Source organism: Condylura cristata, unplaced genomic scaffold (assembly GCF_000260355.1).
Source record: "Condylura cristata isolate star-nosed mole 26May11 unplaced genomic scaffold, ConCri1.0 scaffold00011, whole genome shotgun sequence".
In the NCBI taxonomy this organism is placed as follows: domain Eukaryota; kingdom Metazoa; phylum Chordata; class Mammalia; order Eulipotyphla; family Talpidae; genus Condylura; species Condylura cristata.
Genome location: NW_004567112.1, coordinates 35,952,246 through 35,979,106, shown reverse-complemented (window position 1 = coordinate 35,979,106; position 26,861 = coordinate 35,952,246). Strand labels below are relative to the sequence as shown.

The 26,861-nt window shown below is 32.7% G+C and overlaps 1 protein-coding gene across 2 annotated transcripts in view; it reads left to right on the top strand.

Moving 5' to 3' along the window:
* ADK (adenosine kinase) overlaps positions 1-26,861 on the top strand; it is a 387,062-nt gene that overhangs the window by 153,042 nt on the left and 207,159 nt on the right. For both annotated transcript variants that reach the window (XM_004680753.2, XM_004680754.2), the window contains exons 5-6: positions 21,556-21,728; positions 24,214-24,322. In XM_004680753.2, coding sequence (XP_004680810.1) covers positions 21,556-21,728; positions 24,214-24,322 — 282 coding nt within the window. The remainder of the gene's footprint in view (positions 1-21,555; positions 21,729-24,213; positions 24,323-26,861) is intronic.

Sequence of the window (26,861 nt, the reverse complement as noted above, 5' to 3'; positions counted from 1 at the left end):
GGGATTATGGTGATGGCACATGGGTGACTTAGTGATGAGAAACCCGCGGGGATTACAATTGAGATGGGAAAAAAAATGTACAAAATGATGGAAAAGTAAATTCTTATAAAATAAAAAAAGTGATATTGATAAGTACTTCATAATCATAATAGGTAATATTTATACCATGTGTGGGCTTCATATAATTAATTAACTTGTAATTAAGTTAAACTAATCTAAATTTTCACTAATTTCTAATTTCTGTTCAGAATATCTGACTGTTGAGTTATGTTTCTTGTATTTTTTTTTCTCTAAGAAAAGAATCTCTTATGTTGGGACTCAACTGTAAGGTTAAGAGGATTTCAAGATATATATAAAAAGAAAACTTTTGAGATTTTTTTTTAATTTTGTAAATAGAGTTCCCTAGTAAGTTAAAAAGTGTTTTCCTGAATTTCAAAAAAAGGACAAACAACACAAAGAGAAGACTTTTAAAATGATGTGAATCTGTATTTAAACAGGTTTTCATATAGAAATATTTTAAAACATCATTAAAATATGTATTCAACAAATTGTTATTGAATTGTAATTCCAGCAACTATAAACGGCTGGCTTTGGTTAGTCTCTCCAGTGATTACTACTGTTGAGCAGAAGTTTTATGTGGGATTGGAATACATGAATTCATCATTCTCTTGAACATCTGGAGTAAGTTCTTGTCAGGAGCAAATAGTAATTTTATCTTCTTATCAGCAGAGCAAATCCTAACTCATGCAGAAATATTCTTGTGTCTGTGTGAATTATTTCTGCTGGACAAGTTTCATCTCTGTGACCCTTAAGTAATTCCTTTAAAAACAGACTTCCTACATGATAGAAACAGTCATAGCAAATGGCAGATTAATTATAATAGGAAATCATAGTGTGTAAGGTCTATTCCTTGCTGTGCTTACCAGGTAGTTGTGTGTATTTAGGCAGGTTGTTTACTTATTTCTTTGTTAATGAGTATTTTAATCTGAACCTTATTTTCCATTATGACTACAAAATGTCATGGCGTTTCCCCATTTTTAATTAGATGGGTTTGTAGCTAAATAAAATAATCCTGTCAGATTTGAGGTATAAAAAACCCATACCATTTCAAAGGGAAATATCTATTAGCGCATAAATTAAATTTGAGTTGTTAGCTATCTTACTGCTTTAGACTTTTCCCTCACTGTTTCTATTTTGTGTTTGATTATGATTATTTATATCTTATACATTTATAATGCAGTGAATATGTCCGTTAGAAAATTTAGGTAAATCACTGAGTCTTCATTAGAAAGTCTTCTTCACTATGTGCATTTGATTATAGTGTGGCCAAATTTTTTCTAATTTTATATGCCTATCTTAAGAGTTTGTGTTCGTCCAAGCTTACATGGCTAGAATATTATGGTAAGATTGTTTTCAAATCCAACTTTATTTAACTAAAGCAAAACCACCCATTAATTAACATAGTTGCTTTTGAATCATTTTACTTCTTAGAATTATATAGAATGTTTATTTTAGTTTGACTTATTAAAAACTTCTGTCACCCGGAGGAATTATGAAATCATCTAAAAGGGTAGAAGAAAAACATTCTAGATACTAAAGTTTATGCTTAGCCTGATGTAATCAGAGATTAATGGCATAATGTGTATGGACTGTTAATTTTGTTTTTTATAAGCCCCTTTGGGATATTAGTTGTTTAATATGACTTTATTGCTATGTAGGGTGTGAGTCAGATGAGTTAGAAAAAAGATATAGATAGAATTTTCGGGAAAAACATAAAACCATATTGTCCTTGGAATATTTTTTAGTGTTGTCTAGCTTTTTCATTAAAATATTTAGCCTTGGGCCTCCCTGGTAGCCTGGGGGTTAAATCTCACTACTGTCATCAAAATGGCCCATGGTTATGGCCTGAGTTAGATTCCCTGCCAGGTAGCTAGACCACATATGGTACAGTAGAGTGACTTGTGTCTAACTTCTCCCCTCAGCATTGCATTTCAGTAAAATCTGCCTGCTTCTCCCTATTGTTTCTGATGAATCCTCTCACTTCCTCAGGCTTATACCCCAGTTCTTCTATGCTAAAAACAAGCAAATAAATCTGATATTTTAAAGCATATTTAGCTCTTTCTCAAGACCATATAATTTTTTTTATTAGTGATTTAGTTAATTCCTTTTATCTTCAACTGAAATTTGGACAGTTGTCTATATATTGTAAAATTTTCTTTATTTTACAAATAAGTTTCCTCAGCTTAAAAACACATTTATTTGGGCAATCTCTAGTGGCGCAATGGGTTAGAGCACCACATTATGAAGCTCTCTGAAGCCACTGCAGCACAAGTTCCATCCCCAGCCAGGGAGCTGAGACCCGCATGGCGGCAGACCTCTCCTACCTCTCCTAACCACCCGCTGCTCCCCTCAGCAGTGTACCTTATCAGTCTGCCTGTTCTGTTCCCCATTCTGTCTCTGGTGAATCCTCTCACCCACCACACCTCTTAACTGTACCCCAGTTTGGTAAGCATAAATAAATATATCTTTAAAAAAAAAACAACTTATTTTCTTAAGCGTATGTTTAGTTAAAAAAAAGACACTTTTTTTAAGCATTTGTTTGGTAAACATTAGGTGCTATATATATAAATTCTCAATTCTTGATTATAGTGATACTTTTTTTTTAATCTTATCATTTAACTAGATGCATAAATCTGCCAGTCCACACTAAGAAATTAAGTTTCCATTGCTTTTCAGGATACATGTGTGTATGTATCTGAAATGTTTTACTTTCATTTTTTTTATTCTGTTTTTTAGATGTAAACATATGGTTCTAACCAATTATAGTTAACATACACTTGTGGATTATAGGCTACAACTTGAGATAACTGAAAAAGTCTAGTTTAATATAGAGGAATAGTTTTATTTTTACAATAGATATCTTTGGATTATTTTATAACATATAGGATGATTTATATCTTGTAATGATAGATAATAGGGTTTTTCTACTACTTTTTTATTATGTACCAACTGAATCAAGAGCATTTGTATTCAGTACAAACATATGCCAACTGTTCCTATTTTGAATAGTTAATCGTATATGCCAGTCACTTTATTAAGCACCTATAGCTAAGCCCTGTATTACTCCCATGTAACTTTAACATATCTCTTATTACCCCCATTTACAGATGGGAACCTGAGTGTTGGGAGAGAGTTTATAGATTTCTCATGTTCCTATCTGGTGCAAGTTCCCTAAGCAAGGACATTTACAGAGTTAATGTTTGTTTAAGGATAAATTCCTGGATAGTATAGCTACTCACGTAATTATTATTTTTCATTCTGTTTTGTTAGATGTAAACATATGGTTGTAACCATTATAGTTAACATTCACTAGTGGATCACAGACTACAGCTAGAAATAACTGAAAACGAGGACTCATCCCAATGAATTAAAGTAAAAGACTTTCCCTTCTCTTCTCTACAAGAGATTTGCTTGTTTCCTAGAGTTAAGGACTACTTTTTCTGTCTGCCATAGAGATGTAATCACATAGATTAGAATTCCTTAATTTTGGCATTTCTCTGCTGTGATGCTTTATATTGTACAAGTTATAAATTGTCTTTATCTGATCCAGAGGTCTAATGTTTGTTTGTGTCTATACAGAGGAAGAGAAAGAAAGGCAGACACTGGCTGGCAATTTTTAAATTGTAAATAAGTTTAAATATTAGACGATTAATGGTTTCTTCTTTAACACAGCTTATAGAAGTGTATAGCTGTGCAGTAATGATCAGAACTGCAGTTTGAACCTAGGTTTTACACAGGTGGATATTATATGAAAATATGTTGGTGATCACAAGTACTTGCTATAAGCAGATAAAAATAAATATTTTATGTCAATTTGCATGTTTATGAACTATTACCCATGAGCAGTCTGAATGTTTTTCTTCCTATACCCATATGTTAGACTTAAACCATGATAGCCTATGCATAAATAAATAAATCTTCTTTAAAAAAAAACAAAACAAAAAACATGATAACCTAAGGCTGAAATATCTAGAGGTGAACTTCTTTTTATAGGAATAAAGTCTGAATAAATAAATATATATATATATATGTATTTTAGAATATATTGAAAAGTAAAAATGGATTGTCCTTAAATAAAAATAAATTATTCATTAAAGGAATGTGCTACATAATTGTCACAGAATAGAAATATTCCTAGAATTTTTAATTTAACATTTTTTTTCAGTAATTAGGTTTCTAACACAAATTTTAAAATTAGAATTAATTCACAACTATAATTTAAAAATGTAAAAACAACATCACATAATTAGGAGAATTACAATTTAGAGTATATCTTTATACTTGCTATGTAGTTGTGTCCTGACCATAATTACTGCTCTCAAGTGACATTATTGTGATAGTTGTGTATTATAAATCCTGTGTTTTTATGAGTAATTTTAACAGATTTAAAATTGTAATGTAGAATAGTTGATTTAATATTATCAGTTGTCTAAGACAAAGTTTAAATCCTTTATTTCAAATTATATAGTTCATCCTGTTTTGAAAATCTAGAAAATAGGTTATACAAATGCATATGGATTACTTTTTTATGAATGTAATTTTGTATTACATACTTCTTCATACCCAGCCACTCCAAATCTGTGTGTATATGTGTTTGCTTTATATATATTCATAGTAAGAGGTAAGAAACAGACTAAAGCTTTCATCCTCAGAGCTAGGAGTTTTTTAGCCTATGTTATGTGAAAAGAACATTCTTGTTTTAATTAAACTATCATCAATAAATACTCATTACATCTTTACAGATGTAATGTAAATATAGCCAAATGTTCTGAAGTTCAGCTGAATGATCTGACATATTGATTTTTGTTTTTTTAAGTTTTATTTATTTATGCATACAGACTGGGTTACATGCCAGAGGTGCAGGGGCTGTGATAGAATTCACCAGAGACAGAGTGGGGAGTAGAACAGGCAGATCGACAAAGTACACTGCTGAGGGGAGCAGCAGGCAATACAGGAGAGGTCTGCCACGCCATGTGGGTCACCTCAGAGGCTGGGGATTGAACTCGCACCGAAACATCTGTGGCTAGCTTGCCATGCTGTACTTTAACCTGTTGGACCACCAGGGAGGGCCCTGACATGTTTAATTATGAAAAACAAAAATTTATAAGTGCACATAGCTTGCAGATATTGACTAGTTTCTTATTGATATTCTGAATCATAATATTTGAAGCTATATATTATGCCAAAAGAAACCAGAATAATAGCAGAGTAAGTGATGGATGAGACTTTCATAAAATTATGTTCTGTTTGTGAAGACAGAATAACCCAGTTTTCCAGACTGAGTTGAGGCTTCAACCTTCTTTTCAATTCTTTTATTTGCATTTAGTCTGCTTCTTATGTTCTTCATGACTTAATGATTTTTTTCCTGTCCTCAAATTACCAGCCAGCCTCTTATAACACTATTAGGAGACAATTTTTCAAATTCTACTAAGCAATAATCTTAGCCATCAACATTCTCAGTATGTAAAATAGTTATTTAAATATTGAATAACAAAGCATAGTACATTTACATATATGAATCTTGTCTTTATCCATAAAATATTGATACTACTGTTGAGAGGTTTGAAATACCTTAAATACTGTTTAGAGAAAATAAGGAAGCCTATATATTCCTAGAAAATAATAATAAACTGATAAGACTTATTTCATATATACTCATACCAAAAACAAATTTATGATTTGGGAAGAAAAAAACTAAATAAAAATCAGCTATATTTATATGCTGGAAAAGTTATCATCTAAATTTTGTTTTTCTCAAAAAATCAGATCCCCTCAACTTTCTGGAAAGGTTCAGTTTAGATTTCTAACTTGTGCATTTTGAAAAGACATATTTATTTTGACTTATGTTCAAGAAGAACTGCAGTGTTTAGCAGTAATCCCAGCATATCCATTTATAATCAGTATATGAAAGAAATTAGTTTTTGTAAGAGGTAATTCATAAATCCTTAATATTTAACTCATGATACCCCAATTTTTTTCAAAACTGTAATAAACCTGACTTCTGCTATTTTCCAAGTAAAAACTTTGTAGCTAAAACATTTTTGTGTTTGGTCAGAAATGTTTACTTACTTACCTGTTCCTACTCCCTATATTTGCATATAATTTCTGGAGATTAATTATATATATATATATTTTTAAAAGATTTATTTATTTATTCGTATAGAACTGGGGTACAGGTCAGAGATGCAGAGGGTGAGAGGATTCACCAGAGACAGAGTGGGGCACAGAATAGGCAGATCGATGAAGTACACTGCCGAGGGGAGCAGCGGGCGGGTCAGGAGAGGTCTGCCACGCCATGTGGATCTCCTCCGGGGCAGGCGGGAATCAAACTCATGCGGAAGTGGTTTAAGCTTCTTTGCGTTGTGCTTTAACCTGCTGCACCACCAGGGAGGGCCCTAATTATATATTTTTAAATAAAGTAAATGTCTTAGCTATAAAAGAGTTTCCACTGTGTACCACTTCTTGTTAAAAATGTGTAATGAATTATCCTGGAAACTTTTTTTTTCTTTCAAAAGTCAGTAATAACATCTGGATCCTAAATTGACCTGCTTGAGGTTGTTTTATTTGTTGATTGCTCCTTCCATTTTGAATTTTTCTTTCATTAATAGATAGAATTTTTTCTTTGTTCTGTTTCCTTTTTATTGTTAGTTATTTATATGTCTGTACAAAATTAGGGTTACATTTTTTACTCCTCCATAATATGTGAACCTTTTTACTGATTCCTCCCACCAAACCTCCAGTACCAATACCCTTTTCCTATCCTTTCCTCTCTCCCCACTGTTCCCTTTGGTAACCAGTACATTTCTCCTAATCTATGAATTGCTTTACTGTGCTTTACCAGTATATATTATTTTGTTTTTTATATTTCACAATTAAGTGAAACCATTTGATAACTATCTTTCTCTTTCTGACTTATTTCATTTACCATAATCACCACAAGCCTTATCCATTTTAACCCAAATGTTTCATCATTTTTAATAGCTGAGTAGTATGCCACTGAGTATATATTCTACAGTTTCTTTATCAAATCATGTCATTGGGTACTTTGGTTCGTTCCCTGACTTGTCAATGAACATAGACATATGTAAAACTTTTCATATTAGTGTTTTTATATTCTTTGGGTAAATAATTCTTATCTACTTCTATCTGAATTTCCAATTTTACTGTTTTCCCACATGTTTACTTTTGCTTTTATATCCCTTGTCATTGTGACTGTGTCCCTAAATGCATCTTTGTAGTACCTCTATATTTTAAGTACTTTATGATTTCCATTCACATAGACAAATCTTCAATTAAATTTGAGGCTTTTTTTAATGTGTGGAATTAAAAATGGATCATGTTCTTTTTCTTTCCTTTTTAACTTCGTTGTGTGGTTTGGTGGTGGTTCCTTTATCAAAGATTACTCTAACAATTTATGTGTTTTTTTTTTCTGACTTTCTGTCCTATTCCTTGGTTTGTGTTTCTATGTTGTTTCCAATACCATACTGTTTTGATTATTGTTGCTGTGCTTGACGTTTGGGAATCTAATACTTCTGTTTTCCTTTTTTTCTCTAAGGATTGCCTGGCTATTGTGGTTCCCTACATATTCTATAATTGTTCTATTTCCTTGGGGAAAAAGTCATTGGGCTTTTGCTAGATATTGTATTGATTTTAGTGATGAACATTTTAGTGATTTTTTTCTTCTAGTCCTTCAACAGGGGATCTCTTTCCCTTTCTTTTTGTCTTCTTTTATTTCCTTCCACAGAATTTTATAGTTTTCAGTGTATATATAGGTCCTTCACTCCAGATCATAAAACTTTGCCTTCCATTTTCTTTTGGAATTTTTACAGCTTTAGTTTGATATTTAGATCCATAATTCATTTTGAAGTATTTTTGTTCACAGTGTGGACAAAAAAAAAGATTGAAGCGTTTTTGTTCTAGTGCCATTTGTTGAAAAGCTATTTTTTCTCATTGAACTTGTCAAATTTCATTTTTATAGTTTTGAAATAAATTCATGCCTTTATAGTCATTTGATATTAGAAGATCAATACAGTTCACTTGAGGAAGAGTCATGTTTTTAACAAAGGATGCTAGGAAAGCTAGATCTCTACATATAAATGAAAGCAGCGCTGTGCCCCCATCCTCACACCATTTACAGAAATTTTGGTGAGATTGTTTCACAGTTGCACTGATAGGATTATAAAAGGGTGCAGATGCTTTTTATTGCCTGGTGATTCCTAAAAGGCTAAAGATTGAGTTACCATAAGATCCAGCAATTCTAGTTACCATATGCCCAAGAAAAAGAGAACATAAGTTTAGATTAAAAACTTGTACACAGATGTTCATAGCAGTTTTATTGATGATAGCCAAAAAAGGGAAATTAACTCAAATGTTAATCAATTGATGAATGGATCTACAAAACATGGGGTACACATATAATAGTGTATTATTTGGCAATGAAAAGAAATGACATACTGATTCATGTTATAATAAATCTGAACCTTCAGAATTACTATGCTAAGTGAAAGAAGTCACTTTCAAAAGTCCATATGTTTTATGACTCCATTTCCGTGAAATGTCCTGAATATGCATATTTACAGTAACAGAAAATACATTACTAGTTGCCTGAGCTTTGTTGTGGACAGGGGCTTTGAGAGGTATAATGGCTTAGTGATGAGGGGTTATTTTGGGTGGTGCTGAAAATGTTCCATAAGACTGATTTGGTGATGTTTGCACAATCCTGATTATACTAAATGCCATGAAGTTGTGTGCTTTAAATGTGAACTATAAGGTATCTCAATTAAACTGTTATGAAAAAAAAAGTCCAATGATATATTTAACTCTTTAAATGGAGCTTTATGTGTATGTGATCTTTGTTATGATAACGCTTTTCTATACATTTATCCTCTTTCTAAAACTACAAGTCCATATTGTCTGCTCTTCAGTAGACAGCTCATGTGAGTAGCCTCATTATTCCATGTATTCAAATTCAATTCACCATCTTCCAGCTTTAAACATTGTTTGTGCATCTATATTCATATATATTATTATTCTCTATTAGTGACATAACCATTCACTCATTTATAATTATATAATTATCATCTTAACATACATTCTTCCACACCTTCTACATTAATCAGTCAATCCCAAGCCTTGTTCTTTTGCCTCCAAAAATATTTTTTTCCTTTCATCTTTTTTCTCCTTTCCTAAGAATATGTAGTGTTTAGATTTTTATCTTTTTTCTATAATGCCACATGACCTGGTAATTGGTCTTCCTGTGTCCTGTCCTTGTTTCTTTTTGTCAATAAATGTGAAAAATCTTAAGTTTTACTGTACTTGCGAGCCAACAAATTAGCCTGTCACAGTTTCATGGATGTTGACAGAAGACAAGAACCCGCTGGGCAAGACATAGGAATTTTTTATTCAAGGCACAGTAACAGTGAGTTCCAGATTCTCACTGTTTGCCTCCCTAGTCACTCAGTGGCAGTGTGGAGATTGACCCAAGTAGAAGCTGTGCTCACAGAGAGATTGCATCACTATTGAGGAATCCTGAACTTTGGAAACCCCAATTTTTTAAAAGCGCTTCTTGGAAACCTGCCTGAACTTTACCCTGAGATAAAGCCATAAAGTCTTCATCTCCTAAGTGTGGTTATTATATAAGCATTCTTAAAAATTGAGAATCCAAAACAAGATCTGATAAAGACTCTAATTTAAAAAAAAAAAGCGATAGATTCATAGAGAATTGCCTCCAAAAGTTATTTAATTTTTTTTTAAGATTTATTTTTTTCATATAAAACTGGGGTGCAGCAGAGATGCGGAGGGTGAGAGGACTCACCAGAGGCAGAGGGGGAAGCAGAACAGCAGATCGACAGAAGTACACTGCTGAGGGGAGCAGTGGGCGAGTCAGGAGAGGTCTGCCACGCCATGTGGATCTCCTCCAGGGCAGGCGGGGATCGAACTTATGCGGAAGTGGCTTTAGCTTCTCAGTGCTGTGCTTTAAACCGCTGCGCCACCAGGGAGGGCCTAGACTGCTTTTAAAACAGTACTCTTATGTCTTTTTATCTCATCTGTAACCTCTCTCATTTGGTGGTTCTTTTAGTGATCCTAAGATTAGTGAATCGTTTTAAGTGTAGTTTCTATTTTATGTAGAATTTTTTTCTATATTATTTTTAATAGGCTGTTTTTGCTATGTGAGAAAGTTTTTCAGAGAACATGGTTTAATAGCTGATTTTTACCAAATTCTCTATACTATTTCTAATAATATTTTAGTGGAGCCTCTTCAGTGAGCATTATTAAATAGTTTCAAACTTGGGCTTTGTTAGAAAAATTGTCCACATTTGTTTTGAAGAGGTTGTTTACCCTTTCTGTTCCTCAGTTACTTTCATCTATAAAATTATGGCCATAACTATAACTTTTAGGGTTCTTAGGAAGATGTTTATCTAATAATATACAGGAAGTATTTCAAAATTTTCCATTTCTTTTGTAGATTATGACATTGTGCATCTACCTTTTCAATATTTTAGCACATAATTATCCTGTCCATAACACATTTAAAAAATGGCAATAACAACATACATCTTTCAGTAACATTAATAGCTAATATTTTGGAACTTTTTTTCTTACTTTTGTTTAATAATAGGTATTTTTAGGAATATGTGATGGGTATCATCAAATACATTTTTTATATCTGTTGAAACAACCATGTAGTTTTTTCCTTTCATCTTTTAATAAGATACAAATCATCATATATCCGTTGAATATTTACTACAGGTCAAGTATTCAAGGGAACACACACACACAAAATGTTAATATTTTAATGGGAAGAAGAATATAGTGAATGGAATATGTAGGTAAGTTAGAAGTTGACCAAAAACAGGGATTGAGAAGTAGAATCATGTGGTTGGGGTATGTTGGGACAAAAGGAACATTTTTACAGTATTAAGAAAAAGTATTTGACAGTTTCATTGACTAAGTGAGATTTGAATGAAGATTTCAAGATGGACGAAGGTCCATCAGATTAATTGGGAAGGAAGTTGTTTTAGAGGTTGTTGTCAGTTACATGTAACTTGTCCAGAGAATCCTCTCAATGAATACCTTCAGATTGTATTGACTGATAAATTAATAAATAAATGGTAAATTAATAAATGAATTTATTAATAAATAAATAAACAAAATACGGTGTATGCAAGATTAGTAGCATTGGAGTTTGCAATTACTTTAGATTTCACTCAGTCTTGATTGTCTATTTTCCTAATCAGCTATTGCATATTGCTTATTTTAAGATTGTTGTAAGTGATTTTATATCAATAGAACATTTGTCTTTGAAATTCATTTGCCTATTAACATCATAGCAAACCTTCTATTTCAGTTACATTACCTGTGAGGGGAATATGTTAAAGGAAATATGAGAGAAGTTTTAGAGAGGTTCCCTACCCCCACACTGTATTTCCCTTTAAGCTATTATCCTAAAGAAAAAAAAAAAAAAAGAAAGAAATCTATGGTGTGAGTTCAGGTTTACTACTTTAAGTGTTTAAGAAATGGTCCTGTTGCTATGACAACAAATGCGTGAATTCCAAGAGGAAATTTTTCGGCATATGGGACTGATAAAATTGTAGCATCTCTATTCTTTTAGTATAAAATTGTTGTCAACTTAAAATGAATTATAAAAACCCCTGTTTAAATTAATTTTAAATGTTTCTGTGATACTGTTTTCAAATCATTTGTCACTTAAAATTATACCAAACGAATATACATTCATAGATATGTAATGCAGAAAGTTAAGCATTTGATTTAAATAATTTAAAAATTATTTTTCTAATCTGACAATATATTTGCTTAAATAGTAAAGAAAGTGATAAATAGTGTAATGTGTTGGGAGTTTTTGTAATAGAAAGTGACCTGCTACTTTACAGATTCCTATTGCTTTAAATGCTTTCGAACTTCAGTGGAGAAAAGCTGTTAAGCTTTAAGTGCTCTGTCATATTTGCAGGCTTTTATAGTAGAAGAGAACAGCAGTGAGCAATGATGATGGAAAACGATGGCAGGTAGACTTAAAACACCATAAAGCACAGACGATTGTCTGTAATGCCTTGAATTGAATCCTTTTTGAATGAAATGATCAGCCATATGTGCCACCCTTATGGACCCTGTAAGAAGAGGAGAAGAAATGTGCCCTAATGCTAACTGTGCATGAAATTGCAGTGTTAGGAGATATTGACCAGATGTTTCAATCTCAACAAATAGCTTGTTATGTGACTGAGTGAAAATATCTTTTGCTGCTTTGATCACATACACCTTGAAGGAAGGGGTAATTTAATAGAGGCTGTCATAGTTCATCATTGTCAATAAACTTTGACTTGACCTTTGCCTTATATTTTTGATGTTGTTGCTGATAGGTGTTGATGGGCAGATGTTTACTGCCTTGAGGGACTTTCCTTTTTTTAACCTGTCTGCTAGAAATAGTAAAGGAGAAGGATTTTCTCAATTTTCTTGCTCTTTGGTTATTAGTTGGCATGCTTCTCTCTGAATTTTTGCAGGATATCTGCAGTGTGCATCTCAGGGACATTCTTACTACAAAGAGTACAGTGTTTTTTTTTTCTCAAAAGGTTTCTTTAGTCACCTCTCTGTCCTACTTTTAATTTGCTATAATACATTTCTATGATGATAGTTGTTTTATACACACTACTGTTTTCTGTTTTCCTCATTGCTACAAGTGTTCACAGGTTCTCTTAGAAACTAATCATGATTGAGGACAATTATGCTATGTCCTCAATTATGAGGACATATGCTATTATTGAGGACATATGCTATGTCCTCAATTATGACAATTGAGGATAGTGATAGCTAGAGAGATGTTTATTTATTATACAAGCTCTCTTGGTTACTTTTCCCCAAGCCATCTCTCTGAGGTCTCTCTGAAATCTCTCTGTCCAGTGTGACTTTCTTTACTGTTCTTTCTTTCATCATATATAAGGAATTGATACTGTAACTTCTAAAATCATATAGACTTAAGCTCTGTTCTCATCCTAACCTCTGTTTCTTCACCTGTGAAATTGGATAGTAAGTTATATACCTCTTGCTTGGTAGTTCATATTAGCTGAGATAACAGTAAAGGACTAACATAATGCCCAACATATTTTAAATACTCACTAATTTAACCTTTTAACTATTTCTGTTGTTCCTAATTCCTCTTTAGCTAATTCCAGTGTTTTGTTTTGTTTTTGTGTTTTTTTCCTTTTGGCTGAATCTTTGGTTTATATTCCAGAGCAGCTACTGCTACCATTTCCTTTTATTTAAAGTTGTTTGAGTGGTGTAGGGAAGGAATTTCTCCTGCCCTCTGATGGTCCCTTACTGTGTCTAAAAATTTAACTGAAAAAGCATACAAATTTATTTAATATAAAATTCAGTTGACAGGAGACTCTTCATAAGGAAATGAATACCCAAAGAAACAATTTGACCCAAATATTTTTTATTGTTATAATAGTTTGTTTTTACATCATTTTGTGCCTTTTTCTACCTTAGCTGCAATCCCTGTGGACTTCCCATCACCTATTTACCTGTGTGTCATCTCCATAGTCCTGTGTACTCCCCTCCCCCCAGTTTTGATCCTGTTCCCCTCTCCAGTAAATGTAAAATGTCTCTGGTATATAATTGTTCATTACTATTTCCCCCCCTGGTCCTTTATGCTCTTGCTATGAGTGAAACCATCTGGTATTTTTCTTTTTCTTTGTGGCTTATTTCACTAAGCATGATCCCTTCCAGCTCCATCCATGTTGCTGCAAAAGGCCTGAGTTTATCTTTTTTGATCACTGAGTAATATTCCTTTGTGTATATGTACCACATCTTTTTAATCCAGTCATCTACTTTTGGGCATTTGAGTTGATTTCATGTCTTTCTTATTGTGAATAAAGCAGCAGTAAACAAGTTGGGGGAGGGGAGTGTCTTTTTGAATCAGTGTTTTTGTGTCTTTTGGGTAGATACTTAAGAGTGGGATTGCTATGACCCAAATATTTTATGCTAGGTTTGATAAGTTTGGGCAATCATATAAATATATAATAGGTTGGAGAATATAAGACAAGTTTAATAAACTGAAGGATACTTCCCAAAACTGTTTTGTTGGTATTTTTCTGGCATCCCTTTGTATTCGGAGATAAAGGTGCTTTTTTCCTGACATAGAAGGAAGAGGGTAAAGTTACTTTCCTGCTTCTACCATTTCCTCAATTTCATTCATTCTAACATCTCATAATTTAGAGTAGTGTGTCCTGAACCTCATCAGAGTACTGCTGTATATATTTACAACATCATTTCACTCTCTAAAGGAATTTAACAAATTCAAATACTATATTCTATCTACTTTGTTAAATAAATGAACAAGAAAGTTATAGTCTCCTATTCATAAAGCTTACAATTTAGGGCAAATGAAATTCACAGACACTTAAGTATATTATTATGGAAATGCATCCTTGGCTCTTTTAAAGAACTCAGGAAACAGAGTGAGAAGTTAAAATAAGTAGAATCAATTTTATGATGGAATTGATAGTTTGTTGTGGCAACATTAAACATGGGCATAGACATGAGTTTTCAGAAATACTTGCCCAAGATGGGAAACCCTGATACATAAGTAGGAATCTAGGAAGAATATGAGATGTTATGAACAGAATGAGGTATTGATTGCACTGGAACATTGCATTCAAGAGAGTAAGTACCATAGAATAAATTTGGAGAAGCAGTTGATGGTTCAATCATAAAGTTGTTTCTGTTTGAACTATGCTTAAGAGAAATGGGTAACTAAAAAAAAAGACATTTTTGAATGCTCACTCACTGTACAGTTGCTGGAGGGAAACCAAACAGAAGGCAGGAGGGTGAGTTAAGAAGCTTTTGCAAATGGTTGAGGGAACAGAGAATGGGTCATGACTACTAATCAGCATAGGATTCTTTTATGATGAAATATCCTGGTGTTAGTGGTGGTTACACAACCTGCAGAATATACAGGAAGTAACTGGACTGTACACTTTAAAAATGGTAAATTTGGCCCTCCCTGGTGGCACAGCGGGTTAAAGCACAGCATTGAGAAACTAAAGTCACTTCAGCATGAGTTCGATTCCCGCCTGCCCCGGAGGTGACCACATGGCGTGGCAGACCTCTCCTGACCTGCCCGCTGCTCCCCTCAGCAGTGTACTTCGTCGATCTGCCTGTTCTGCTCCCCACTCTGTCTGTGGTGAAGCATCTCGCTGCCCCTGAGCCTCTGGCCTGTACCCCAGTTCTGTATGAACAAATAAATAAACTTTAAAAAAAAAATGGTAAATTTTATGGCATGAGTGAGTGTATTCCAACAAAAATGTTTTCAAGAAGTCTCATAGTAGTAAAATAGAAAATTAACACATGCACCACGGTGGTAATAATGGAGATAAAAGTGGAAATGTATAGATTTAAGTGGGAAAAATAGGGTACATAGGAATTTGAATATTTAGATCAGAAATGTGAAGACAGTTGTAAACTATCAATAAACTAGACGTAAGGAGTCTCACTGTCTAGAAGCTAACTGAATTCACAGGACTAGATTAGATCATATGTTGGAAAAAGTATGTAGAGTGGTCTTTGTCAGTGGAACTCTAGGGACTGTGAATAAAAGAAGTCTGACAAAAAGATAAAGCACAACAAATATTTATGAAATGAATTGAATGAAGACTATTTAAAATTATTTTTATCATATGTCAGTACCCTGTTTTTATCATCAGTCCTCTTTACCAGGTACTGTAACCTTAGGCACTTTGCTTACATTAACGTATTCAGTTCTCACAATAATTCTGCAAGAAATATAAACTCTTGGAGAGTACATATTTACCATCAGATGACAAGATGAATATGTCTCTCCTATATGTGTGTATACACACAAAGTCTAAGTTTATGGGATTTTTTTTTTTCTACTAGGCAAAAACAATTCCCAAAATCACTTCTGAAAAGTAGATAGTAACAAGTATTGGTGAGAAAAAATAACAAAAGAACTACCATTGGCGATAATAATAGGGTTATTGGGACTAGATTTTTATTAGTAGGATGCTTGACAATAGGTGAAGTGGAACAATTTTGTCAGGAAAGAAAGATAACTTCTAGTTATTGAGGGAGAGTGAATTTCTCAAAATATTTATGAGGATTTTGTTTCATTCCATTTCTCTTGGTAGCATAACAATCATATGAGAGAATCAATCTTTTAAACCATGTGATATATACTATTTTCTTAACCAACTACTTCGGTTTTGATTTCCTCATCACCCTTTGCAATCAGTTTGTTGCTGTTATTTCCCAGTTTTGACATTTAATTTCTTTTAGTTGTGCTTTATGGTTTTCCTGATATGCCTCACTGGGTTTTCTGATGCAAGATTTCTCTGTCTTTGACTTATCCTGAAACTATTTTAGTATGTATGTGTCATTTTTTATCATTTTGTTTTGAATCGAGTTAAGATACAGAGTATTTTCTTAAAAGTGACTAGCCCTTGAACATCATTGTCAGTTATATTATTTAAATTTTTTACTTCAGTAACAAAGAAAAAGTTCATTTGCAAAGTGATGTTAACGTGTAGAAATCTTTCCATATGTTGTTAAAGACTTGATGTCAAGCTTAATGTCGCTTATTCAATCCCTGTTCAAATTCAGTTGTAAAATGTCTCTTTCTTCTCTCTTAATGAGATAAATCCTCTTATCTCGCTCCTCAAAAATTTTCATGTGTACCCTATTCCTATAGAATGCCGTCTACACTTAAGATGACTCTTAATGATCTGGTCTAGATTTTGTCCCATTAGACTCTTCCCTTTCTATAAAGCAGCTTTGTCATTATATTCCTTATCGGCCTTTATCTCTTTTTTTCATTGTTTTTGTTAATAATATACTCCTTTATTTCTCAAACTGTGCTAAGGTCCCTTGGGTGCTATAGCAAGCCCACACTGAGTCCCGAGGACATTTTCTAGGAAAATAATGGTATCTATCAGGTACAGCATGAAGCATACTAGCTCGATATTTTAGTTTTGACATTATATTACATTTCTTTTGGTGGTATAATATATTTTTGCAAAACTGGGGTTTTGGATGGCTTCTGTGATTTAAAATAAAACAAGTGCTACATAAAAGTCATTTTGAAACTGACCATAGTAGTGTGGTGACCAGTCCCATTCTATGGTTTGAAAATGTATCCTGTAAGTCACACGCTAAATTGTTGGAAAATAAATACTTACTAAGTTGTTTGAAACTAGCTACTCATTAAATGAAATTAGTTACTTATTGTTTTGAACAGTAATAAAATGCTTAAGTGAGGAAAGTAGGCATGTACTCTGTGCTTTCTTTTCTTTTAGTTCATAGCCATTTTTTTAAAATTTGGCTAATTCTGGGCCCTCCCTGGTGACGCAGCAGGTTAAAGCACTGCACTAAGAAGCTTAAGCCAACTCCACATGAGTTCGATCCCCGCCTGCCCCGGAGGTGACCACATGGCGAGGCAGACCTCTCCTGACCCGCCCGCTGCTCCCCTCAGCAGTGTACTTCGTCGATCTGCCTGTTATGCTCCCCACTCTGTCCCTGGTGAATCCTCTCACCCTCCACATCTCTGGCCTGTACCCCAATTCTGTATGAATAAATAAATAAATCTTTAAAAAAAAAATTTGGCTTATTCTTCCAAGGCCAGTCAATAACATTACCCAGCTCTGGAAGCCTTTTCTGAGGCTGTCATTAAGCTTTCTCTTGGGTATTTTCTGGTAACATTTTGCCTTTACTCTTGCTTTTATAATTGAATTTCACATAATTCATATATTTATTAAAGTTACCAATTATGACTGTAATTTTCTTGTTCTCCATTTAAAGATAGTTTCTTAGAACACTTTCACTTGCTGTTTATGAGAAGATATTGGAGCTTAGCACTGTTGGATTCCTCACAGTGATTTTCTTCCTGCCATTTGACTTTTCTAGTTCTTGTTTTCCTTTTTTTAAAGATTATTTATGCCTACAGAACTGGGGTACAGGCCAGAGGTGCAGGGGCGGTGAGAGGCTTCACCAGAGCCAGAGTGGGGAGCAGAACAGGCTGACTAAGCACACTGCTGAGGGGAGCAGCCGGCGGGCCAGGAGAGGTCTGCCGTGCCATGTGGTCCCCTCTGGGGCAGGCGGAAATCGAACTCATGCTGAAGTGGCTTTAACTGCTTAGTGCTGTGCTTTAACCCGTTGCATCACCAGGAAGTGCCCAAAATATTGAGCTTTCTAATCCATGAACACTGTAACACTCCATCTATAATTTTTCTCAGCAAAACATTTTATGGAGGTATCATTGGCAAATTCTTTAGTTTTCCATGTATAGGTGTTCCACTTGTCTTAAATTAGTTCCTATGTTTCATTTTTTATGCTGTTGTAAATGACACTTTTCTTAAGTTTAATTTTCAACTGTTTCTTGATGGTATATAGAATTACATTGATTTTAAAGTATATATTTTGAATTTTCTTACATCATTATTATTTTTTCAACAGTATTTGATTTCACTCCTCAAGTGTTATCCCTATAGTTCTCCCACCACCAGTGCACCTGTGACCCATCACCATAGTCCCTTGTGTTCTTCCCTCTCCTCTTTCCCTCTACCTTACCTGCTGGATACCTCAGGTTTATGGTCAGCCTGCAAGTTTTGTCTTTTTCCTGAACTTTTGTTCAGTTTCTCTATTTTCCACGTATAACTGAAACCGTCCAAATATTTTTCTTTTTCCTTTTGACTTACTTTACTTAACATAATCCCTTAGATATTTTTTATATATTGACCTTGAGCCCTGAGACCTTTTACTAAATAAAAGGAAACAAATCTTTTATTTATTCCTAGAGCAGCTATAGATGTGTATGATTTCATTTATTTTTTAAGCATTCACAGATTGGTATCCAGCCAAAGCCTCAAGAGTTACTGTGTATGAATTTCAGCCCACTACTCATTGAAACTTTTTATTTCTACTTTCTTGTTCTTGGACACATATCTCTGTGCCCTGATTTCAGTGAGAAAACCAGGCTGTCTGTGACTTTTTCCTCCTAACATCATGGTACTGGAATTGCTTTCTGGTCAAGAGCCTGCTTGATGTCAGCACTCACCTCGTTTCTGCTCTATCAAAGATCACCATCTAATTCCTACTATTGTCCAGTGTCTGAGAACTCTATACTTGCTTTCTTTGGTTATTCATAACAGGTTATTTTTGGACCCTGCTGCTCCCTCAAGGCTAGAGTGGAAGTTAAAGATAGGTGTTTAAGGATATACTATACATATATATATTCAAAGAAGCTGAGCAACTTGTTTCAGCTTAAAAGAAGCAACATAATCAAAGATTGTGAACGAGGTTGAATTTCTTTCCTAGGGAATCTGAAAATATAATGATTGTGACTTTGTATTAGGGACACTCATTTTCAATATTTTTACCTAGTAAATCTGAATTAAGTGTTTATTTGTTAGATGTCAGGATGGAGGAAAATAGATTGGTTGGATGTTGGTACATTGTATTTGAGATAGTTATATATGTCCTACAGTATTAAAAGCTCTCTTAGGGGATACATTTATGAATCTCGCAATTTTGAAAATCAATTTTGATTTTCTTGATTATATCATTTTTATTTAAGTGCTTTGGGGCAGTATACCTGTCTTCCATGTCTTCTGTATATCTACTTTGGTTTATTAAACTCTCTTTAGATTGACTAATTCTTGGGTAGATATCACTCACCAATAGTAAAGTTCTCATATTTAGTCAATTTGTGATATGTTGATAGCAGAAATAGTGAGAATGTTAGTAAGTTTTCTGTGATGAAATACACAATAGTGGATTTACAAGAACACATGATGAATATTTAGATTTGTCCATTTTTGCCTTACATGTCCAAGTAAGACTGATTTGCAGCAGAGAATTCAACTTATTTAAACCCTAATTTGGAGTAGTTATAAATCAACTTTGTTTGATGATAATAATAGCCCTTTTTCAGATTATGCTTTAACTTGTAAACTTTGATCATAATTAGTCTGAATGGCATTATAATTGAATAAAATTTTAATTCATTTTAATTGAATAAAATTTCATACTACTTCGGTAGCATATAGATTTATTTAAATAATCATAGTAAAATTTGCTATTGACTATTTTTTAGATTTTACATAGGACAGACATGATTGATCATTTAACAGTGATTTAATTTGTTTAATTTATACTTTGTGAGCATGACTTGAAGGTTGAAAAGTCTAATAGGAGTCAATATTGATATGCGTTACGATATTAACTGACTTGCGTGAAATTGGTAATCTGAAATATTGAGTAAGTCAATTTAAAAATTTGTCATTCGGAAATATTTCTTTTTATAAAGTAAGCATATTTAAAACTATTAGTTCTAAAGGAATATTTTTACAAGTTTAAAAAGTATTTATTCTTAATTTTTATTTGAAGTATGTTGAAATACTTGAAGATACTTAAGTGTATTCATATACCTCCCCACCACATTTTTTTGCTTGTTTTTTTTTTTTTTTAAGATTTATTTATTTATTTATACAGAGCTGAGGTACAGGCCAGAGATGCGGAGGGTGAGAGGATTCACCAGAGACAGAGTGGGGAGCAGAAGAGGCAGATCAATGCAGTACACTGCTGAGGGGAGCAGCGGGAGGGTCAGGAGAGGTCTGCTGCGCCATGTGGATCTCCTCAGGGCAGGCGGGGATCAAACTCATGCGGAAGTGACTTTAGCTTCTTAGTGCTGTGCTTTAACCCGCTGTGCCACCAGGGAGGGCCCTGTTTGTTTGTTTTAACTTTACAAAATATCCTGGAATTATTACATATGGATTGATTATTCCATAAAGTTTTTCTTTGTCCTTTTAAAATGTCTATATGAATCGTTATACCAGTTTCTTAAACATGAGCATAGTTTAACTTAATTTATATGTGAAGTACTATAGGCATAACCACAATAGTGACAACTACAACTTACATGTATCACACTGTGTGCTCAGCACTATGCAAAGTATATGTATTTTAACAAATTATCTTATTTAATTTTCTGTGATTTTATGAGCTATATTTGTAATTTCTCACCCCCCATTTTACAGATAAGTAAGGTGAGGCAGAGCAACATTAAATGACATATTCTTCATACAGTTGAAAGTAGCAGAGGCAAGATTTGAACTCAGAGAGTCCTTAATGTATAATATACTTAAATTAGATTCTGGAGTTATAATGACCATGTTACAGTATTTTTCATTTTTGCATATAAAGCCAGCATTGACCTAAGGTTTATTGAATTTAAATTCTGTGTACTTAACCTCTATATTCTATTTCTTTTCCTAAAAGCATTATAATAGGATTTTATGTTTGCTGTATTAATTTTACTATCACAAAGGGATATTATAGAATTGAAATGTCCTCCTAACAGTCTAAATTTGTATCACAAGCATCTCTTTTGTGCCACTCTCCGTGACAGAATATTGAAGTACATGTACCCTTTTTCTGAACCATTAACATTATTTATGTACTATTTTTCAGTGGATGATTCAGCAGCCACACAAGGCAGCAACATTTTTTGGATGCATTGGGACAGATAAATTTGGGGATATCCTAAAGAAGAAAGCTGCTGAAGCTCACGTGGATGCTCATTACTACGAGCAGAATGAACAGCCAACAGGAACTTGTGCTGCATGCATCACTGGTGGCAACAGGTCAGTACATTCCCGCAGAAGCCATGTACCATTTAAACCTTGCTAACATCTGAATTCCAATTTGAATTTGAAATCTATACCTCTATTTATAATTGCTATTAATGTTTAATAGCCTTTTCCCTTATCTCATTTTTTCCTTTTTAAAAAAATTTGCCTTTGTTGAATCTGCTGTGATCTTCATGAAGCACTATGTCAAGTCTCTACTTTTTGTAATCTGGACCAAAAAAGGAAAAATTTTTATTCAGTGTTGTCTAGCCACTTTCTTGCAAAGTTAATCTTAGAATTTTCTTTTCATTGGATCCTGACATTGGAATATTCAAAAACATACATATATACATATATATTTTTAACACATAGAAAATACTACATGACATTCAGTCTCATGAATTACATCCTTTAAAGCATTTTTGACAAATAGTTGTCCTTCCATATTTAACAAATTTATGTCCAATGCACCACCAAGAAAACTCCTTCCACAGTTTTATACAAATTTAATTAGAAATTCTACTTTCTATGAGTTAGTGCCTTCCATGCATATTTTGCCTTTTTGCAGGTATATTCTTGAATCAATATCATTATTGGTCATTAACATACACTTTTTTCTCCTTTGCAGGAAAAAAATAGGTTTATCAATGATTGTTAGAATCGTTAGAATCACCAGATTATCTCTTTAAATAGTGATTTACTACATATTATATTTTTTTGTAGTTATAAATATTTAATCTGTCCTCCCTTTTCTGTGTCTCACCCTTTCCCTTCTTTCCATCTTTTCTGTCTCTTTGCCTTCCTTTATTTCTACCAGTTATTTTCAAACCTTTCTAAATAACTTTATATTTTGTGTATAGAACTTTATCACTTTAAGATTTCAATAAATAAATTCATCCATTGTTCAAATACTAAAATATGTTTATTGAGACAATTCCCCTTCTCAGTTTTCCTAAAACCATCTTTAATATGCAAGTGCAATTTTCTCACTAATGAGCAATAGCAAATTTTGCCTCTAATGCCACTCACATTAGAATAAATTTGCTAAAATGTTTTGTATGTTAAATCATTATTTCAAATAAGTCATGGTAATACTAGGTATCCAGATGTCCATTGATTAAATTGTATCCTATTATTATGATTATGGTGATCAGTAGATTTCAAATAATATTGGCAATTGGTTACTGAAAGGTAATCTTCATTATATAACTCATTCAAACTGTGGAACCTTATTCAAAACTGAGGACTTGGAAGTTTGGAGAATGCACTGTTCTTCTTAATTGAATTGATTCTTACTCTTTAAACTCTAAACTAAATAAATTTGGGTAGTAAGAATACTTGTATTTTTCTTCTAGAGAACCTGTGTTGTTTCCTATCAAAGAGTTTTATTATCAAAACAGAGTTTAGTGCCTGTACCAGAAGTGTTTGCTGTGATAAAATAACTACTTTTGTCAAATTTTGCTTTAAAAAATTATTATTATTAACATTTTTTGTAAATTAGGACTAATTATTGTAAAGTTAGTACTGTTGTGATTTTGCATATTGCTGCATATTACTCATTTCATTCATTTAATTGATTATAATTATATGTGTCATCTATTTCAGCAAAATAGATGAATAGAAATACATTTTGGAAGAGAACCAATTTATTGTTTTCTTAACAGAGAATCCAACCATATTACTAAAAATTAAGTGGTGAGATAATATGTATGTGTGTGTGTGTGTGTGTGTGTGTGTGTGTGTTCTCATTTAATTAGAAAAAGTAAAATATTCGGAATTTACTTTATAATTTCAGGGCCATACAAAGAAGGAAATGCATTGTTACTGATTTGTATATAATCATTTTACTAAGTTTAATTTGGAGGCAATTAAAAAGTCTGTGGCAATCTTTTAAATGCAGTACCCTTCTTAGATCTTTTATCTGCAAAAGTGGACCAGTATAAAGGACCTTTAAATTACAAACTAATTTTAATTTATTCCTGTCTTAAAATGTAATGGTTTGCATATTAATTCCTTATAGTAAGTATAGTCTATATTTGTATGTGTTTTGCAAAATTCATCTCATAGTTGGCTTTTAAATCATTGGATTAGATGGCTAATATGATATGTTGATATTGCAAAACTAATTTTTAGTTACATATGCATATATTGCATAGCAACATGGTAGCTTTATTTCTTAACTACATTTGCCCTATAAAAACGTGGAACAGATTATCTTATCATTACAGTATCAAAGGAAAATGCCAGATTCTTAAAATGCCAGGTGGTATTTAGAAAAGGGATTGATATCTCTATCTCAGAGGCAACATAGAGATCTCAAAAGGCTCGCAAAATAAAATTTTATGTACACTTATTAAAACCAATATACAACAAATCTGAAGAATCAAATACTCAACTGTAAAACAAGACTTGTACAAAATAAATTGTTATTTTACTATAGCAATACATAAGGAGTGTAGTATAAGTAAAACCAACTTGCTTTTTGTTTTTGTTGTCTTAGGTCCCTTGTAGCTAATCTTGCGGCTGCCAATTGTTATAAAAAGGAAAAACATCTTGATATGGAAAAAAACTGGATGTTGGTAGAAAAAGCAAGAGTTTATTATATTGCAGTAAGTGTTTACCTAATTTAAATTTTTGTTACATATTTACACTATAAATTTTAGTTGGTAGCTGATGTACATTTTTAAATAATTATCTTTTACATATCCTAAAATTATCTGCCTACTCAATTCATATGTTAGGACCACTATTACAAACGCAGAACTGAAGTATGTTTACCCTATGGTAACATAATTTATATTTTCACGTTTAAATACACCTCAATTTGAACACATTGCACATAAATATTTCATAACCAGTAATCAAATTTTTATTAAAGAGTTTTTAAAGGTCTTTGACGTAATTCCACAAATTTGTATTTTATCTTTAGGCTATTTGTTGTGAATGATGCATGCACTGTGTAGGGAAATGTTAGTACTGTAAAAACTCAGTGCAAGCAGTTTGAGCTTATTTGCCTAAAAAAAACCTTGATTGCTGTTTATTCCATAGTAATTACCATGACACCTTTTAATTTAATATTTCAGAAACATTGATCATGACAAATCCCTTAAATCTGGGAATAAGGGCAGCATGTAATTTAAATTATTAAGTGTTCTGACATAAAAATAATTGGTTAAGAATTCATTTCTAAAATAAGACTATAATAAAAATCCTGAATTAATCGTTCATGAATACTTTGTTTATATTTAATTTCAGTTAACTGTGGTTGATCACAACTAAGCAGATACCTGTGAAAAATTAAAAGCATCTGATATGCATATAATATATGGTTTTGACATGCCAGCTGCTGCCATTCACTACCTGAGATGTAAAACAGCTTATAAGACGTGTAAAAAATTGATTATCCAGTAGGATCATGTTTATTGAAAATATAATTATTTCTTTTCAGCCTAATGTTAATGTCTGCTACAGCATGAATATGTTGCTTGCATGGGCCTTATTATTATTGAGCCCTCTTTATAGCATTTCCTACCTCTTTATAGCTGTCAGGTAATTGCTTACAGTGAGAAGATTATTCAGAAGAAAACCGTGTTACCTTTTCTGTCAGTATGTGGGGAAACCATTCCAAAAATTAAAGTGTGCCCCTTTTAATTATTTTCTGAAAATAACCTTTTTATTAATGTCTTGGTAGTATGTTTTTACAGTGTGATTCTTTAGAGGGAAATTATGTACCATTATAAACCACTTTACATTTGAAAGTGATTTTCAAATAGAAGATGACTTGGGATTATTTGTGTTTACTACTTATGTTGGCTATGCAATATATTATGCGAAAATATTTTTAGTCAGACAATTACACCTCTCTGCATTTCAGTGCATGGTAATTAGACTTTGAATTTTGAGTCACCATTAAGTTTTTGTCTATTTAAAATAGATCTGAAGAAAATAGAATCATATTGGAGATGGGGTGCTGTGTATGCTTAGTGGATATTCAACACATTGTTACTTTCCTGACAACTAAAAACAAGTCCTACTAAAATCTATGAAATCTCCTTTCAAATGTAGTATTATTTTTTTCAGAGACATTCTTTTAAGTCTTTGGTTCCCTTTGAAATCAAGAGCTTTTGGATATTTTCAGCACATGTTTAGATTAAGTTGATATAGCTATGCTTAATAGCAACAAATCACATGAGGTTCTTCTTACTTTGAGGGTTGCTAGAGTTGGCAATTTTCTTATATTATGAGTTATTTAATTACAAAAGGTTCTTGATATTTTAAAGAAACTCAGTATAACAACTCAACAAATTTCCATGATTAGGACATCATTCTGCATTTGGTAAGGTAAACTAGATCTACATATTCAATTCTTCCTCCTACCCTTCCATAAATCCATGATCATTGAAAATATATGAACTTGATTATTATATGATCCTACAATGCAGAGTTCAAATCAAATACTTCTTGATTAAAAAACTTAAGTGGAGTATTCATAGTCCAACATTCTCCTTTGGCTTAATAAAGTGTTAGTATGTTTTGTTTTTATAAGATATATACTCCATTTTTCTATGTTTAAATCAAATTCTTTTTAGTACTATGCATGACTAAGGATTATTTACTGGTTATGGTGACAGTAATAATTCCATTTTTGGAATTCCATTTTTGGAAACATAAATCTCAGGGACTCTTCATCTTGATATCATATTGGCATGTACCTGTTTCTTCTCATATTTCTTATAGCAGCTCTCTAAGGCTATTATATTTAGGAAAACTTTATTTAAAAGATTAGGAAATTGAACCTGTTAATTTTCCTACACTCTGTATTTTTTTTTAAAAAAATCTAATGTACTATGAAAATCAGAAAATTAATAATGTGTCATCTGCTTCTTGATTCTTTTGTAGTTATGATTTTATTTTTACATTTTAACTGTTTAGTTTTTTATTATTCTGTTGTGGCCTTAATTTTTACTCTCTTTATCTAATAATAATTGAGTTCACTGCTTATCACCAGTTATATTTTCCCACTCCCTTATTTTTTGTGTGCAAAAATGGTAACTTGTTTGGTCAGTTTTCTGTGAATCAAAGTGTTACAGGACACCAAATCTGTTTCAGGACAAAATCTGTTACAGGGCAGGGAGAGAGGGGCACCCC